This window comes from Zootoca vivipara, chromosome 3 (assembly GCF_965207765.1).
Source record: "Zootoca vivipara chromosome 3, rZooViv2.hap1.1, whole genome shotgun sequence".
NCBI lineage: Eukaryota > Metazoa > Chordata > Lepidosauria > Squamata > Lacertidae > Zootoca > Zootoca vivipara.
The window spans coordinates 101,259,125-101,275,457 of NC_142586.1; the positions used below are offsets into that span (position 1 = coordinate 101,259,125).

The window sequence follows — 16,333 nt, forward strand, 5'->3', positions numbered from 1 at the left end:
GTCTGTCGTTTTTGTCGTTTTCTCATGCTCCATGTGGAGAAAGGGCGATTTGTAAATGTAATGAAAAAAACAAATTTCTGTCACAGGTTTCTTGTGAGGTGCGGGTGAGGGAAGGAACAGAGAAAGGAATAAACAGACTTCTGTGAGCTCTTTGGGATGAAAGGAGGGCAATGTCATGCCTGCCAACATTTCTCAGATGAAAACAGGGAAACCCTATTCCATACCCTCCAACATTTCTCAGATGGAAATATAAATAGACATTGTGTCCAGTACGCAAATGCTCCAAAAGTCTGCCATGACCACAACCCCACCCTCCTGAAGGCCAGTTTCAAAGTTTGACCTGGCAGCTTGCAAGGGTGGAAGAAACCCTTTTAGAAAGTTAGGGGGAACTGTATAAATAATATCTGGGGTATAACGTTCTGCAGCAGCAAAGGGATGGAATGGTTTGAGATGCTCCTTCTGGTTGCTTTCCTTTCAAAAGCTTAGCCTGGTTGCTAAGTAACGCACTTTAAAAAAGAAATAAGGCAGCAGCCGTACATTTGTCTTTCCTTGCAGCCAGGAGCCTTGGGAGTTGCAGGGGCCTTCGCTGGCTCCTTAAATAGCACAAGCAAGGAAAGGAAGTTTAAAAGATTGTACCGGTTCAAGATTCCGTTACAAAGGTCAGCCAGCTAGAGGACACTCAGTGGGTCGATTTCTCTGCCGAGAGAGGAGGGGCAAGAGGGCGTGTAGTGGGGAGAGGGAGATAGAGAGAGATTTGTCTCTCTAAGCACATGGAAATTTCCAAAGATTCCTGAAAATCCATCAAAACCAGAAAGAGCTATATCGCCGCTGTGCTTGGATCGCAGCCAGCGGCTTGAACAGCGAATGTGGGATATTGGGTCGCCGTCATAAACTCTGGGGAGTGGGTTTACAACTAGATTATATAATCTCTCTAATCCTAGGCAATTGCTTTAATGGCAAGGATTGGAAACAGACTGCCTGGCAGTCTCTCCCATCCTTGAAGCACCAGCTCCCAGCTGCCACATGGGGCGACAAGTGTATAATATCAGCTGAATCTAGGCACCAAATTGCACCAGATTAAGAGAACTAGAATCTGAGGTTGCAAGGAAGGTTGCAAGCATATATGACAACATGCTCATCATGTGTATCCACTTCATTTGGATTTGGAAGACAGCCCAGGGAAGACAGAGAAACCTGCATTTTGCAGTGGCCTCTGCAGCCCAAAGGGTATATTGTTTGCTCTGGGGGGAAAAGCTTGCCCTGCTTTGAAAGACTAGCTCTGTTTGAAAGACGGCTTGCCTTCTGCTCAGTATGTATGCTTGTAAAAAAAATGGGGGGGGGGGCTTTTTGAAATCAGTACATTCCCAGTTGCTGCAATCCAATTTCTATACTGTTTCTTCTGGAAGCTGCTTAATTGTATATTTTAAAACCAGCTTAGGTAATCCGTTCCCATCATAGTCCTCTGTATGTACCAAACTGACTTGAAATCAACTTTTGTGCATGCTAGATATCGACCACATTTCCACCCCCCTTTTCATCCACAGCTTTAAGTTTGGTAGCTAAATTTTCCCCATACATATCAGGAAGGGAACACACCTCATCCTTCTGCTCTGGGTTTTTTTTTTTTCTGGATGCAGTTTCCCCCCAGATAAAGCTTGGATGGTTCTTCTGTGACTCCATCTAGTGTGTGTGTGTGTGTGTGTGTGTGTGTGTGTGTGTGTTACATTGGAATTAATTTATAGGAATTAAGTTATCATTAATCCATGCAATGAAAGCCATCAATTTCTTAAATTCATTAATAAATAATTTCACTTCTATTAATTCTGTGTCATTCATATCATAAATTCAATATCCCTGCTTGATCAAATTGGTTTATTTCCAGTCATTTTGTCATTCCCATATTACTTCAATATACTTCAGTAGCAATGCACTTAACTCTTTAAGCTAATGCATTATTAATAGATCATTTTAAATATCAGTTTTTTAATCAGGGATGGAAGGGACCATCAAATCCAAACTACTGCTCAGTGCAGGACCTGCAATGCAGAATGCAACTCATACATCCCTGGTAGAACAGCTCCAGCGAAGGAGAGTCAACCGTCTCCAGAGCCAGTCTGTTGTGTTGTCAAACAACTTCTATCATTAGGAAATGTCACTTAATGCTTAGCTGAAATTTGCTTCCCTGCAATTTTCAGATATTAGTTCTTGTCCTGCCTTCCAAAGCCTTAAGAACAATGATTACTGACCTTGATGGTTTACAGAGTAACTAAGAGGCTTCTGAATATCATTCACTGCCCTCATGTCCTATTTATTTGTGGACTTCCCAGAGGCCACTCTGATTGGCCACTCTGAGAAAGAGGATGCTGGACTGGGCAAGCCTTTGATCTGATGATCCAGCAGAGGGGTTCTTAAGACCCTTGTCAGAAGCATGAAAGAGACAGCTCTCCGCACACAGATCTGTAGCTTGCCAAAAAAAATTCTTTTTAAAGAGATGTGCAGGGAAGAGCTTGGCTGTACTGTAATGGGTGAACAGCAGGTGTTGCGGCCCAGAACTGAGAAACTGAAGTCTGCTTCACGTTTGGCTTGGGGGGGGGACACGCCCACCCTATGCATTGATCAGAGACATCCAAATATGGAGTTTTGTATGCAGACCTAGAACTTGTATTGAAATTCTTTCCCAGTTTAAAGTCGCATCACTAATAAGTCTAATTATTACTATCTTGCGCTGGATCTTGCAAACAATGAACTTTCCACCCACAGCCTGACTGAGGAATACTAACATTTTAATTATCTGATTATTTAGACCCTACACAGACGCTGCGGAATCCACTATTACTCTAATATGTGTGATCATTCATTCTCTCATTCTTGTGCACACAACACAACAGCACATGCGCATGCGTTGCACAAGCACATGCGCTAGTAAATGCAGCTGGAATTTGGTACGCATAGAGATGCTCACGACTGCCGCTGAAGATCTCCTCCCTCCCCCAGTCTGAAGATGCAGACCCAGAACTCCATATCATCTCTTATGGGATGTAGTTTGTACCAAAGATCCACCTGTCTATATATTTCTCTGTAATTATATACTGTATATCATGAAGTTGGAAGGGATCTAGGTCATCTCAATACTCAGTGCTCAGTGCTCAATTCTCAGCACTCAGCTAAAGCATCCCAGATGATCGCCCAGCCTCTGCTTAAGCATCACTAGCAAAGGAGAATCCACAATCTCATGAGGTGGTCTGTTCCACTGTCCAACAGCTCCTACCCTTCTCCTATTGGATCTAGCCCTGCATTCTGGAGCAACGGCAAACAAGTCTGTTCCATCTTCTACATGGCAGTGGCAGCCCTTCAGATAGTGGGAGACCCCATAATTTCTACTTTTGCTAGCATTGCTTCCCCCCCCCCTTCAATTCAAGGCTGGTTTAAGCACATCAAGGCAAACTACTGCCCCACTATATTTTATCCTATATGTGGTTTGGCTTCTCCGATGTTGTGAAAGTTGGATTTAACAGGCACACTAAATTCCAACTCTAGCATGCGTACACATGCATACAGGCATACGTAATTTTATTTGCATGCCGCCTTTCCGCACTATGCTCAAAGTGCCTCACAACATGAAAACAATACATAATTAAAACATAGCAAAAATAGTGATAGACAACAAATAAAGCATTAAAAAATGCACAGCCAGACTGAACCATTTCCACACAAATCATATCAATAACAGCAACAACCCCCAGCCAACAACTCCCTCTAAACAATAACCCACTGTAGGACATGTCATTTTAGGGGGTGAAACCAAATATTTTAGGGGTCCTAAAAATATGTTTTTGGGTGTGAGGAACTCAAGTCCACTATTATTTTCGCGCTTGGACATTTAGCTTGGTAAGTCTTCATTTGATGACGAAGCACATGGACTGCTTTTGGAAAACTAAATAATTTTAGTTTTACCTTCTGAAAATGTCAGGTAATGCTTGATAGCAGCAGCAGCAGCAGCAACAACAACATCAGCAACATCATAAAGGGTAAAGGGGCCCCTGACCATCAGGTCCAGTCGTGTCCGACTCTGGGGTTGCGGCGCTCATCTCGCTCTATAGGCTGAGGGAGCCGGCGTTTGTCTGCAGACAGCTTCCTGGGTCATGTGGCCAGCATGACAAAGCTGCTTCTGGCAAACCAGAGCAGCGCACGGAAACGTCGTTTACCTTCCCGCTGGAGCGGTCCCTATTTATCTACTTGCACTTTGATGTGCTTTCGAACTGCTAGGTTGGTAGAAGCAGGGACCAAGCAATGGGAGCTCAGCCCGTCATGGGGATTCGAACCGCCAACCTTCTGATCAGCAAGCCCTAGACTCTGTGGATTAACCCACAGCGCCACCTGGGTCTGGCAATAATTTTTAATGATTTTTAATTATATTAATTTAACTGAAATATATTTTAAAATTCCCAAATCATGTTATAAACGTTTTAACACCCCTCATTTTTGAAAGTTGAAAAATTCAACTTCTATCATTAGGAAGACAGGAAGAGTCTGTTCAGCAGCCCCAGATTTTGCAGCTGGAGTCAGTCAAGGCCCTGCCCTTCCAGGCAAGATGGAACGGCCTGCAAGGCAGGGAGCAGGTCTTCCAGGTGTCACAGCCAAGATGATCTCTCATAGCATCATAGTGATCACATTAGGGAGTCAGTGAACTCTATTTATCTTTAATAAACCTTGCGTTTTCTTTGGCAGGTGTTACGAACTCATTAATGCTGAAAATGTCCAGTAATAAATTGCTGACGTCCTGTGGGAAATGACGGGACGTTCTGACATTTAGTGGCAAACCTCCAGGAGCACTGAACATATCTTTAAGCATCATCACTTATCTCCAGCCTGTCTATCCATCCCAGTTCCCAAAGGTTCCCTGGAAGAGGGACTGGCTGTTAAACTACTCTGAGAACTGTAGCTCTGCGAGCAGACCGGGGGGGGGGGTCTCATAGAATCATAGAGTTGGAAGAGACCACAAGGGCCATCCAGTCCAACCCCCTGCCAAGCAGGAAACACCATCAAAGCATTCCTGACAGATGGCTGTCAAGCCTCTGCTTAAAGACCTCCAAAGAAGGAGACTCCACCACACTCATTGGCAGCAAGTTCCACTGTCGAACAGCTCTTACTGTCAGGAGGTTCTTCCTAATGTTTAGGTGGAATCTTCTTTCTTATAGCTTGAATCCATTGCTCTGTGTCCGCTTCTCTGGAGCAGCAGAAAACAACCTTTCACCCTCTTCTATATGACATCCTTTTATATATTTGAACATGGCTATCATATCACCCCTCAACCTTCTCTTCTCCAGGCTAAACATACCCAGCTCCCTAAGCCGTTCCTCATAAGGCATCGTTTCCAGGCCTTTGACCAGTTTGGTTGCCCTCCTCTGGACACGTTCCAGCTTGTCAGTATCCTTCTTGAACTGTGGTGCCCAGAACTGGACACATTACTCCAGGTGACGTCTGACCAGAGCAGAATACAATGGTACTATTACTTCCCTTGATCTAGACGCTATACTCCTATTGATGCAGCCCAGAATTTCATTGGCTTTTTTAGCTGCTGCATCACACTGTTGACTCATGCCAAGTTTGTGGTCTACCAAGACTCCTAGATCCTTTCCACATGTACTTCTCTCAAGCCAGGTGTCCCCCATCCTGTATTTGTGCCTTTCATTTTTTTTGCCCAAGTGTAGTACTTTACATTTCTCCCTGTTAAAATTCATCTTGTTTGCTTTGGCCCAGTTCTCTAATCTGTTCAGGTCATTTTGAAGTGTGATCCTGTCCTTTGGGGTGGATATTAGCCACCCCTCCCAATTTGGTGTCATCTGCAAACTTGCTCAGGATGCCCTCAAGTCTCCTCACAACTCTCAGCACCTTTAACAAACCCGAGTTCCGAGGATTCTTTGGAAGGAAGCCATCGCTGTTTAATATTGTTTTAAATGTATAATGCAGATGAGGCCTGGCCGTGTGAGTTCATTTTGTCAAATTCCTTCCGCATTATATAGGATCTTCCATCTTTGCTGGTGTGTATGCACACACACAACCCATGATCATAATAAATGTTTTGCTTGTTTGTGAACAATGTGAACATTTTCCCATGGCAGGGCTGTCTTAAGCATATGCAGCGCTGGGGTGCAAAGATCCACCCAGTGCCCCCCCCCAGGTTGTCCAGAGTTGTCAACCTTTTTTTAGGGGGACCCCAAAGTTGTCCCACACTTATCTCTGCTCAGGAAAAGAAAGAAAACAGGAAACACAAGGAGCCTAGCGCAACAAACCAGCCCGAGGCGTTGGTGTTGGTGACTGAGCGAAGCAAGGTGCCTCGTGGTGTAAGCAGCGTGCGCTGGGCAGGCCTCTTCATGGCCCTACACCAATCCCAGGCGCGCAGGAGGGTGGAGCTGGTTGGCCGCCTCAGCGCCTCGCTGTCTCGCTTGCCCCCGAACTCGTGGTGCAGAAGAGCCCGCAGCAGAAGAGCCCGCCACGGCGCTCCAACTCTCGGGCCCCGGACTCTCGGCCTCGCGCCCCTGAGAGCCCAGCGCCTGGGTGCCTATGGTTAAGATGGCCCTGTTCTGTGGAATGCTGGCAGGTTTGCAAAGCATTCGTTTCTAACATTTGATAGGAAAGGTTGCAAGAATTTCCAGGGGGCTTGTTTCTCAGAGCCACGTTAGGCACTTTGCTGAGCTCCATTTGGCAACGAGCCCTTTCCACCGTGTAATCTTTTATTGCAACGTTCGCTATGCACTCTTTACTGTACTTCACTGTCAAGGGATTAAAGATTGCCTTGCTGATTAACTGTGCCGCTTTTCAATTACGGACCCATCATTTCATCAATGCTGGAAAAGTCAGGGTTGACAGACTCGCGGGCATAAAGGAGAAGGGATTTATTCTGCCCATCTCCCCTCCTTTCTCCTCTTTTAGTCCTGGAGAGAGACACTGCTGGCTTGCCCTCGCCTGCCAGGACCTTCTCGTGGGAATGTGTGGAAAGTGATTAGGGTTGCCAACTTTGGCTGGGCGAAATATGCGACAGGTCAGGCAAAATAAAGGGCAGCGGCTGTTGGAGAGTCAGCAAGGAGGAGGAGACGCTGCGGCTCCCAAGGCCCAGCCCTTTGGGATGTGCTGGCTCAGAGGAGCAGACAGGGGGCAGGGCCCCGTGGGCAGGAAGAAAGAAAGAAAGGGGGAGCACAAGGAGTCTTGATTTTTTTAATTTAAAAAAATGCTTTGTGTGTCCGTGTCTAATCTAAAATGTATTTATTGGTGTGTGTTTTCCTTTTTGTAAATCTTTTGTTGTTTAGTTGTTTAGTCGTGTCCGACTCTTCGTGACCCTGTCTTCCACTGCCTCCCGCAGTTTGGTCAAACTCATGTTAGTAGCATTGAGAACACTGTCCAACCACCTCGTCCTCTGTCACCCCCTTCTCCTAGTGCCCTCAATCTTTCCCAGCATCAGGGTCTTTTCCAGGGAGTCTTCTCTTCTCATGAGGTGGCCAAAGTATTGGAGCCTCAGCTTCACGATCTGTCCTTCCAGTGAGCACTCAGGGCTGATTTCCTTCAGAATGGATAGGTTTGATCTTCTTGCAGTCCATGGGACTCTCAAGAGTCTCCTCCAGCACCATAATTCAAAAGCATCAATTCTTCGGAGATCAGCCTTCTTTATGGTCCAGCACTCAAAATCTACCAAAGGTTTAAATAAAATCAGGACTAAGGTTTTTTTTTTCCCAGGATGGTGGAGGATCTGTGTGTTGTGTCACATTGGTGTGGTGGAAAAGCTCTGCTGGGGAGGGACACAAATGGGGGGCCGAGGAGGGTGAGTTGTATGTGTGTGTTTGTGTGAGAAATGTCCCTATTTTCATCTGAGGAATGTTGGTGGGTATGTACAATGTGCTGCTATGTGATGAATCACTTGCCTTTATCTTACCTGAATCTCCCACCATTCATGATTATAAGAGAGAGAGAAAACCCAGTCTCTTATCTACTTTCCCTAAACCAGGGGCCTCTACTTACCTTTTCTCCTATACCAAATCCATTTGTGTCCCCCTCCCCCAATGCAATGGTCCCTATGCAGAATAGTACTTGCTTCTGTTTAATGCAGGCAGTACGGAAATTCAGGAATTGCGTATCATACCTAAACTGTGCATAGGAGTGTTGGCAGCCTTGCAGCATGCTGAGCAAGAGAGAAGCACCTGAAATTTTGGCAGAAAAGGGCTTTCTGTATGCACTGGAAAAGGATTCTGATTGCGACAGTGGGGTGTGTGTGTGAGACAGAGAATGCTTAATACAGTACCGGTATTAGGATAGTTTTCTGGGGTGAGTGGGGTGCTTGCTGGGTAGCAGTTTCCGTGCTCATTGGCAAGTAGAACACTCTTTATTTAAATATTTCTAAACCAAACTTTAATGTGAAAATGCCACAGGGCAGTAGCCAAACTACAGAGACAGCATTACAGTAAGGAAGAATTAAAAATGTCAATCATTGACAGCCGGTCAGTAAAGGATCTCAGGTTTGAATGGCCTGTGTGAACAACACAGTTCTTCCAAGATGCCTACAAACAGGCAGGGACGTCTTTCGCCAAACTTCTATTGGCAAGGAGTTCCACGGGGCAGCAGCGCCTGCCATGTGAAAAGCCAACCCAAGCTCAGCGGCATGGGGGACCACCCAAGTGCCCCATCAGAAGACCCCTGCGGAGCATAAGGAAATCAGAGGTTGGGTGGCCACCTGCCAGCGATCTTTTAGCTGTGATTCCTGCATTGCAGGGGTTGGACTAGATGACCCTTGGGAGACCCACCCAACTCTATGATTCTATGAAATACACAGAAGTGCCACAAGTCTCTAGTGCTCTTCCCATCCAATTGGAAACGAACCCATTTCATTGTTAGGGTTCAGCTATGGATGGAGCCAGTGAAATGGAGACATTAGAGGCTCCTGGGGGGCGTGGCGTGAGCAGAAGCAGAACACCTTCCCCTTGCTTCTCAGTAACTACAACCTATCTGAAGAAGTGTGCATGCACACGAAAGCTCATACCAAAATAAAAACTTAGTTGGTCTTTAAGGTGCTACTGAAGGAATTTTTTTATTTTACTACAACCTATCAGTGGCCCTGATCTGGGGGGGGGGGGCAAGTTTAAGTTTATCAGCTACAGGATGCGGTTTCCAGGGAACCCCGATTCTTCTCTTTCAGATGTCTTAACTCTGCAGAGTTAGCACTGAGTATTGAAGAGGTGACACATTTGCTTGTACTTGGGAACTGCATTGCCTAACACTAAACGCCTCTCCCCTTCCTCCTCCTGCCCAGTCCGCGCACGCCGTCTCGGTGCTCAAAGAATGCGTGAAGCTGCGTCCTGAGGACCCCACCGTCCCTCTCCTGGCCGCCAAGGTCTGCATCGGCCCTCTGCACTGGGTAAGCAAGCTGCCTGGCGCAGTGCTTGTTACATAATGCATTAGGTGCCGCATTGAAAGCAGCAGCAGCAGCGTTTGAGTGCGGCTCAAAGAGAGGAGGAGACAAGAGGCAGCGGGGGGGGGGGGGAGTGAGCTTGAACAGCTGCAAAATTACAGCTCTGCGCTCAATGTTGTTGCCCGCTGCTTCAGAGTGGGGAACTGCCTGCTCTATCCAATTTCCCTCCAAACATAATACGTAGGCTTGGTTGCTGTTTTTCTCCTGTGCAGCCAGTCCAGTATGCATGCCTTTTTTTTGACGGGGAGGGGGATAAGCCCCCCCCTACGCTACAGTCAGACATTGCACCCCTTAAGTAGGCTCAGGATTGCTGCTTAAATGTATCTAGGAGCCCATCTGCTTCTGAGAAGGCTTGGTTTTCTCCAGCTGGCTGCTGGATCCCTTTCTCTTGCTCCCAATGTCACAACAGCAGGGTCTCTCTCTGTGTTAAAAATGTCAGCCTTGTTAAGATGTTACCCTCCAGTCACCGCGATAGGGGTGACTGGGAGGAGCCGTGGCTCGGGAAAACGTTGATAATCTTCAGCAGCAGAAGCATCTGCCGGTTGTTTAGCTGCTCGGGGTTTTAATAAATTCTCAGCCTGCCGCTTCCGCCAATGGCATCTCCACCAGGTGGCCCTGCAGTCAGCGGTGGATGGTGATCATTGGAAATATCAAGTAAAATAAGAAGTGGCAAGCTGCAGGGAAGGGAAATAGACGGTTGCCAAGAGCTCGGGGGCTGATTAATTGTCTTGCTTTTAATTGATTTGACTGAATAATTAACGGGTTGAAATAAATATTACAGGATCACAATGCGGGTGATAAAACGCCTCACGCAGGCCTCGCTTTTCCTCAACTGTCACAGTCAAATAAATACTTCCAGGGGAAAATATTTTTTTAATATTATTGTTAATATTTTATGGTGTTGAAGTGCATTGTGCTCCTTTGCAAGGGGGCCGCGCCTTGCTACATTTTAATATTGCAGTAAGTAAGTTCTTCAGGTAGTTGCACTGACAATTCGATTAATGGATGCAGTCTTAAGGGACTTAAGGATACACGTGTGTACAGTAGAATAAAGTCTTCATTCTTGAGGTTCCAATATTGTGCACACTTCCCTGGGGCCCCATTGAACACCGGAGAAATTACTTCCAGGTAAACTTGCACAGGATCGAACTGTTAACATGCGAAAAATTCTGGAATCGTTTTGCTATTACAGTTCTTGGCTGTGGGTTCTTTTCTTTTTCGGGTGTGTGTGTGTGTTTCTTTTCTTCGTGGTGTTCCGCAAAGCATTTATATGCTTATTTTTATAGAATAATTTTAAAGCCTTCTTTTCCACCCAAAATTGGGCCAGCATTGTATATAAGATGGCAAAACACCAAAAAAGGGGCAAGAATGCAGTAACTAGACAGCAGCAGTGATATATCAGTAAATAACCAACGAGCATCTCTATAAAAAGCAGGCTGAAAGAAAACTGTTTTCAGTTGCCTTCTGAAGGTGCTCAAAGAGGCAGCTGGTTTAGCTTCCCCCGCAATGAGTTCCATCATCTCGATGCTGCCATTGAAAAGGTCTAGTTTCAAGTCCCAGCCCTCAGTGCAATGGCTGCATCCAGCTGCGTCTTCAAAAAGCAGCATGTAGAAATAGACTCTGCTTAATGAGACACCTGTTATAGCAGATGACACACAGTTTTCCTTGTTTTCTAGCCTCACCCACTTTGCTTTTTAAACATAAGAGAGTTTGGAGTCCAATTTCAGTGCAGATGTCACGGACTAGCTGGATGCAGAGGAGCGGCGGGGGGCACCAGCTGCGGAACCCCCCAGGGGAAGATGGCTCAGAGCCAGGGGGATGACCATGAGTGGTCGGAAGGAGAAGACTGGGAGGAGGAGATGTCAGAAGCTGGAGGGGCAACAGGGTTTAGTGAGCAGGAAGAGTCTGTGGCAGAGAGAAGTCCACAGTCGGAGGCAGAAGCAGAGGCTGGAGGGGATAGGGGGCCAAGAGACTGCTGGAGAATCCAGGGGGTCTCCCCCCCTCCTGCTGTAACCAGCTCCCCTTCCCTCTGGCCTCTGAGAAATGAAAAGATCAGAATAGAGATTGGTTGTGCGCAGACACAGTTTGAGACTTTTGAGTGAGGAAAACCCTGGAGAGGAGGAGCCTTAGGGACGGGTGGGAAGGCAGGGACCTCCAGTCCTCACAACTGTGTCATTGGGGCAAGACCTATCGGCAAGGGTTGCTGAGACCACTAGGCCTGAACTGCATTTAGGTTTACTTGAATGATGAGTTAGCTTCGCTGGCTTTGGTGACTTCTTACATTAGTGCTAACCTGCGTCTGACTCCAGCCCGGACAGTAGATGGCAAGAGGGATGTATTAAAAGAACACCCTGAAATATGGGCAACATGTGCATTTAGTGTGTGTCTGCCCTTCCTGAATGCACCAGTTTTGCTCCCGCCATAGAGCTTCCCTTCCTCTCTCAAGACCGAGTGGTAGCCATCCATTTAGAATTTAAGTCTTAGATTTGTGTGTGTGTGTGTGTGTGTGTGTGTGTGTGTGTGTGTGTGTGTGCTTGGGAATATCTTTAAGGAGACCTATTTATAGGCTACCAACATGAGTTTGACCAAACTGCAGGAGGCAGTGGAAGACAGGAGTGCCTGGCGTGCTCTGGTCCATGGGGTCACAAAGAGTCAGACACGACTAAACGACTAAACAACAACAATATTTATAGGCTGCAGCGTCAGATTGTGGGAGGTTTCAGGAGGGTGGGAAAGGGAAAACAACAACTGTGTTCTCTCTTTCCCCATGCTCTTGTGAAAACTCTTCCACTGCATCACCTTGGTGAATCCTGAACACAACCACTGTAGTGCTTTGCAAAGGCACAGAACATTTCAGGCCCCCGTACAATCAATCAACCGAACATGCCTGAAAACCCTGCTTTCGGCAGGGAACTGTGTCTTCACCCCCCCAAAAAAATATCTGATGTCATATGGGCAGGTGGGTGTGGCTTGACCGAAGCAGCCTTGGGGGCCACCAATGGGGAGGCCTAGGTCTTCAGACCAAAAGTCTTATAAGCACTATAAGGCTTCTGTTCCAGCCTGTCTGGAGCCCTGTAAGGAGCTTGCCATGCTTTGCGACAAATAGGTCCCAACGTAGATGCCAACGGTATGTGAGAGACTATACCCATCGGCTCGTAAAATAATCCAGTGCACAAGTTAGCAGAAATGGTTAAAACACCATGCACACCCTCGTAAAATCTACATGGTCCCCGTCGTTTATCAGCAGCTCTGCCTCCTTCCATCAGCAAAGTATATAATACTTCAGCCTTGGGAGGACTTCTTTCCTAAATACAATGATTACAGTCATTATGCATGCTCAAATTGCAGAGTAATAAAATTAGAACGAGATCACCGTCGGTGGAAGTCCGGCAGGATAATTTCTCCACTATTGGCAGCAGTGTGAATGGCTAGCTGTACCTAGGTATCTGGTTGCGGCCTTTTAATGGAAAATTAACAACTTCTCAGCTAGGAAGTATCAAGGCACTTCATTTTCAGGAAGCTTTGCAAATGCGACTTATTCTGTGTATTTCGAGCAAGCTATAAATATGCTGTTAGTTTTGGAATAAATTTAGAAATGTAATTGCCAGTTAGCTACAGAAAGAGAGAGGAAGTCAGAACGCCGCATATAAGCGAAAAGCCCAGTGTTCTTTCCCTGTCTAATGTTTATTCTTTGGTGTGGTGGTATAGCTGCTGGGCTTTGTTTATTGTGCTCAAGGAAGCTGTGCAGTGGTACCTCGGGTTAAGAACTTAATTCGTTCTGGAGGTCCGTTCTTAACCTGAAACTGTTCTTAACCTGAGATACCAGTTTAGCTAATGGGCCTCCCGCTGCCGCCGCCGTGTGATTTCTGTTCTCATCCTGAAGCAAAGTTCTTAACCCGAGGTACTATTTCTGGGTTAGCGGAGTCTGTAACCTGAAGCGTCTGTAACCCGAGGTACCACCGTACTTAGAAATCTCCCCCCCCCCTCTTTTTAACGGCTTGGAATAAACATCATTTTAATAATTACAGCACGTTTGGAAAAGCACAGAGCACTTTCTCTCGCTAGTTAATCAAGCTGCCATTTAATTTACTTTCCTGCCCTTGTGCTCTGAATCTCAGAATGCTTAAGAAGCAGAAATGAATATTAATTGGGCGCGGCAAAGAGATCCAGAAGTCCCAATGCGCCAGGGGGTACGGTTAGTGAAATACACTGTACCTCAGGGGCAGGGCACCTCAGGGCTGGTGGCATAGGAGCTAATTCCTAGGGGCTGAGGTTATATCAGGGGCCCCTAATAAAATATTTGAGGTGACCAGACCACCCTAAAGTTGATGGGCATTGCCATTCAAATGGCATCTCGGCCTCATCTCTTCATACTGAAACTTGAGCGTGGTAACAATCACCCGCTTTACAAGCTTGCTGTCATTGGGCATGTCATTTTAGGGGGTGAACCTTTTTGCAAATTTCTTCAGTAAATATGTTTTTGGATGTGAGGAATTCAAGCCTGCTTTTGTTATTGCAACTGGGCAACATTTAGCTTGGTAAGTCTATGTTTGATGGAAAAGTACACAGGCTGCTTTTGGAAAACCAAAGAATTCTAATGTTACCTTCTGAAAATGTCAGGTAATGCTAAATAGCAATAGTAGTACAGTAGTAGTACAGGGGTACCTTGGGTTACAGACGCTTCAGGTTACAGACTCCGCTAGCCCAGAAATGGTACCTTGGGTTAAGAACTTTACCTCAGGATGAGAACAGAAATTGCGAGGCGGCAACGGGAGGCCCCATTAGCTAAATTGGTACCTCAGGTTAAGAACAGTTTCAGGTTAAGAACGGACCTCCAGAACTAATTAAGTTCTTAATCTGAGGTACCACTGTACTGTAGTAGTAGTAGTAGTAGTAAGTGCTTTTTTCTGGGAGTACTCAAGGGTATGCATTACCAGCAGTTTTTTTCTAGAAGAAAAGCACATGATGATGATGATGATGATGATGATGATATAACTGCAATACTTGACAATAATTTTCGAATGATTTCTATACAAGTTTGCAGACATTTTACTTACCAAGCAAAACTGCATTATATTAATTTAACCAAAATATATTTTGAATTCCCAAGTCACGTTACAACTTTTTAGCACCCCTCATTTTCGGAATTTGAAAGTTGAACAATTCAAACATGTCCTATGTTGTAAGGATTAAATGAATGTGGTAATGCACGTAAAGTAGTTTGGACATGCTGTCTAAGCCCTGTATAAACACTTCTTCTTACTACTACCACTTATTGCAGAATGGGGATGGGGCACATGCCTTTCAATGAGCATTTAAATGTATATTCCACTGAAAACAAAGCAGTGCACGTAGATGTCATTCACATCTGGGAATACGTTCTGATGCACATGTGGATTCGATTTAAGCTTGAGGTTCTTGATTCAGCAAGTGACGGGCATGCATACTTACAATGGGCAGGTCTTGTTACCTGGATTTCAACCAGAGAAACTGATTGAGGGCAGCATGGAAATTGCCTCGGAAGTGTCAGTTGGATGCTTCAATAGCAAAAAACAAACAAACCCCGGCAGTGCCACAGAAAGGCTGTGAAATGCAGACCCTGTAATTCCCAAGGCCTTCATGGCAGGCCTTGCTCATTTAAAAGGGACTTTAAAAAAAATCTCACTGAGTTTTCTGTATTGTAGTAAGATAAAACTTCATGGTATATATCAGCTATATGCTTGGAGGTTGGAATGGCTGGTTTTTTTATGATGGAGTCAGGTTCATATGGAGCAGACAGAGATGCCACCAAGCCCAACTGGAGAACCTTCTGCATCCAAAGCAGTTGTTCTGCCACTGAGCTATGAACCTTGCTGCATAAGACTCCCTAAATCATGGGTCAGCAAACTTTTTCAGCAGGGGGCTGGTCCACTGTCCCTCAGACCTTGTGGGGGGCCGGACTATATTTTGAAGAAAAAAAATGAACAAATTCCTATGCCCCACATATAACCCAGAGATGCACTTTAAATAAAAGGACATGTTCTACTTATGTAAAAAACCCAGGCAGGCCCCACAAATAACCCAGAGATGCATTTTAAATAAAAGGATACATTCTACTCATGTAAAAACATGCTGATTCCCAGACCGTCCGCGGGCCGGATTGAGAAGGTGTTTGGGCCGCATCCGGCCCCCGGGCCTTAGTTTGGGGACCCCTGCCCTAAATCTTCTACCTCTGTGCCTCCACAAGCACTTGCCCCTCAGTGCTGGGGTTTCATTTTAACCCTTCCCCATTTTCTCTTCTCATTTATTTAGTTTTGAGTGACACCTCTGTCCTCTGGAAATCTAGATCTGCCTTCTCACCAGCCTGGTGCCCTCCATATGTTTGGGACTCACAACGCCCCCAGTCAGCAGAGCCTGCTGGGAGTTCTAGTCTAGAACATCTTGAAGGCACCAGGTTGGCAAAGGCTGATTGAGGTATTTGCCCTGTGATCCAAGGCCAGGAGCACTGCACTTGTCCCCAGCGATGCCAAGTTGTTCCAAACACACAGAGTACAGATTTTATTGTATGAGGCCTTGGACTCCTGAGGAAGAAGAAAAAGGAAAACACAAAACAAGTTGTGCCAGCTGAATACCAGCTGGGCGGCCGCTTGCCAGGGGATAGCACCTGCTGTTCCTTCTCCCTTGTCATTGTGCCTGTGGGCATGGCTCAAATAGGCATTCCTAAACCTTCCGTAAAATGACATGGTTTGTGGGAAACTGCCTCCCCCTGTTTCGGGGAAAGCAGCTTTCAGGAGTTAGGCTGCTGCTAACAAAACCCACAGTTTCTATCAACGATGATGGCAGTGGAGAGCTCAGATTATTATATTTTGCAGCGGCTGAATGCAGCTTGTTGGCAAA

At 45.9% G+C, this 16,333-nt stretch overlaps 1 protein-coding gene across 1 annotated transcript in view; it reads left to right on the forward strand.

Moving 5' to 3' along the window:
• Positions 1 to 16,333, forward strand: part of TTC7A (tetratricopeptide repeat domain 7A) — a 169,859-nt gene that overhangs the window by 44,306 nt on the left and 109,220 nt on the right. Inside the window, exon 11 of the mRNA XM_035111163.3 lies at positions 9,299 to 9,403. Within this exon, the coding sequence (XP_034967054.2) occupies positions 9,299 to 9,403 (105 nt within the window). The remainder of the gene's footprint in view (positions 1 to 9,298; positions 9,404 to 16,333) is intronic.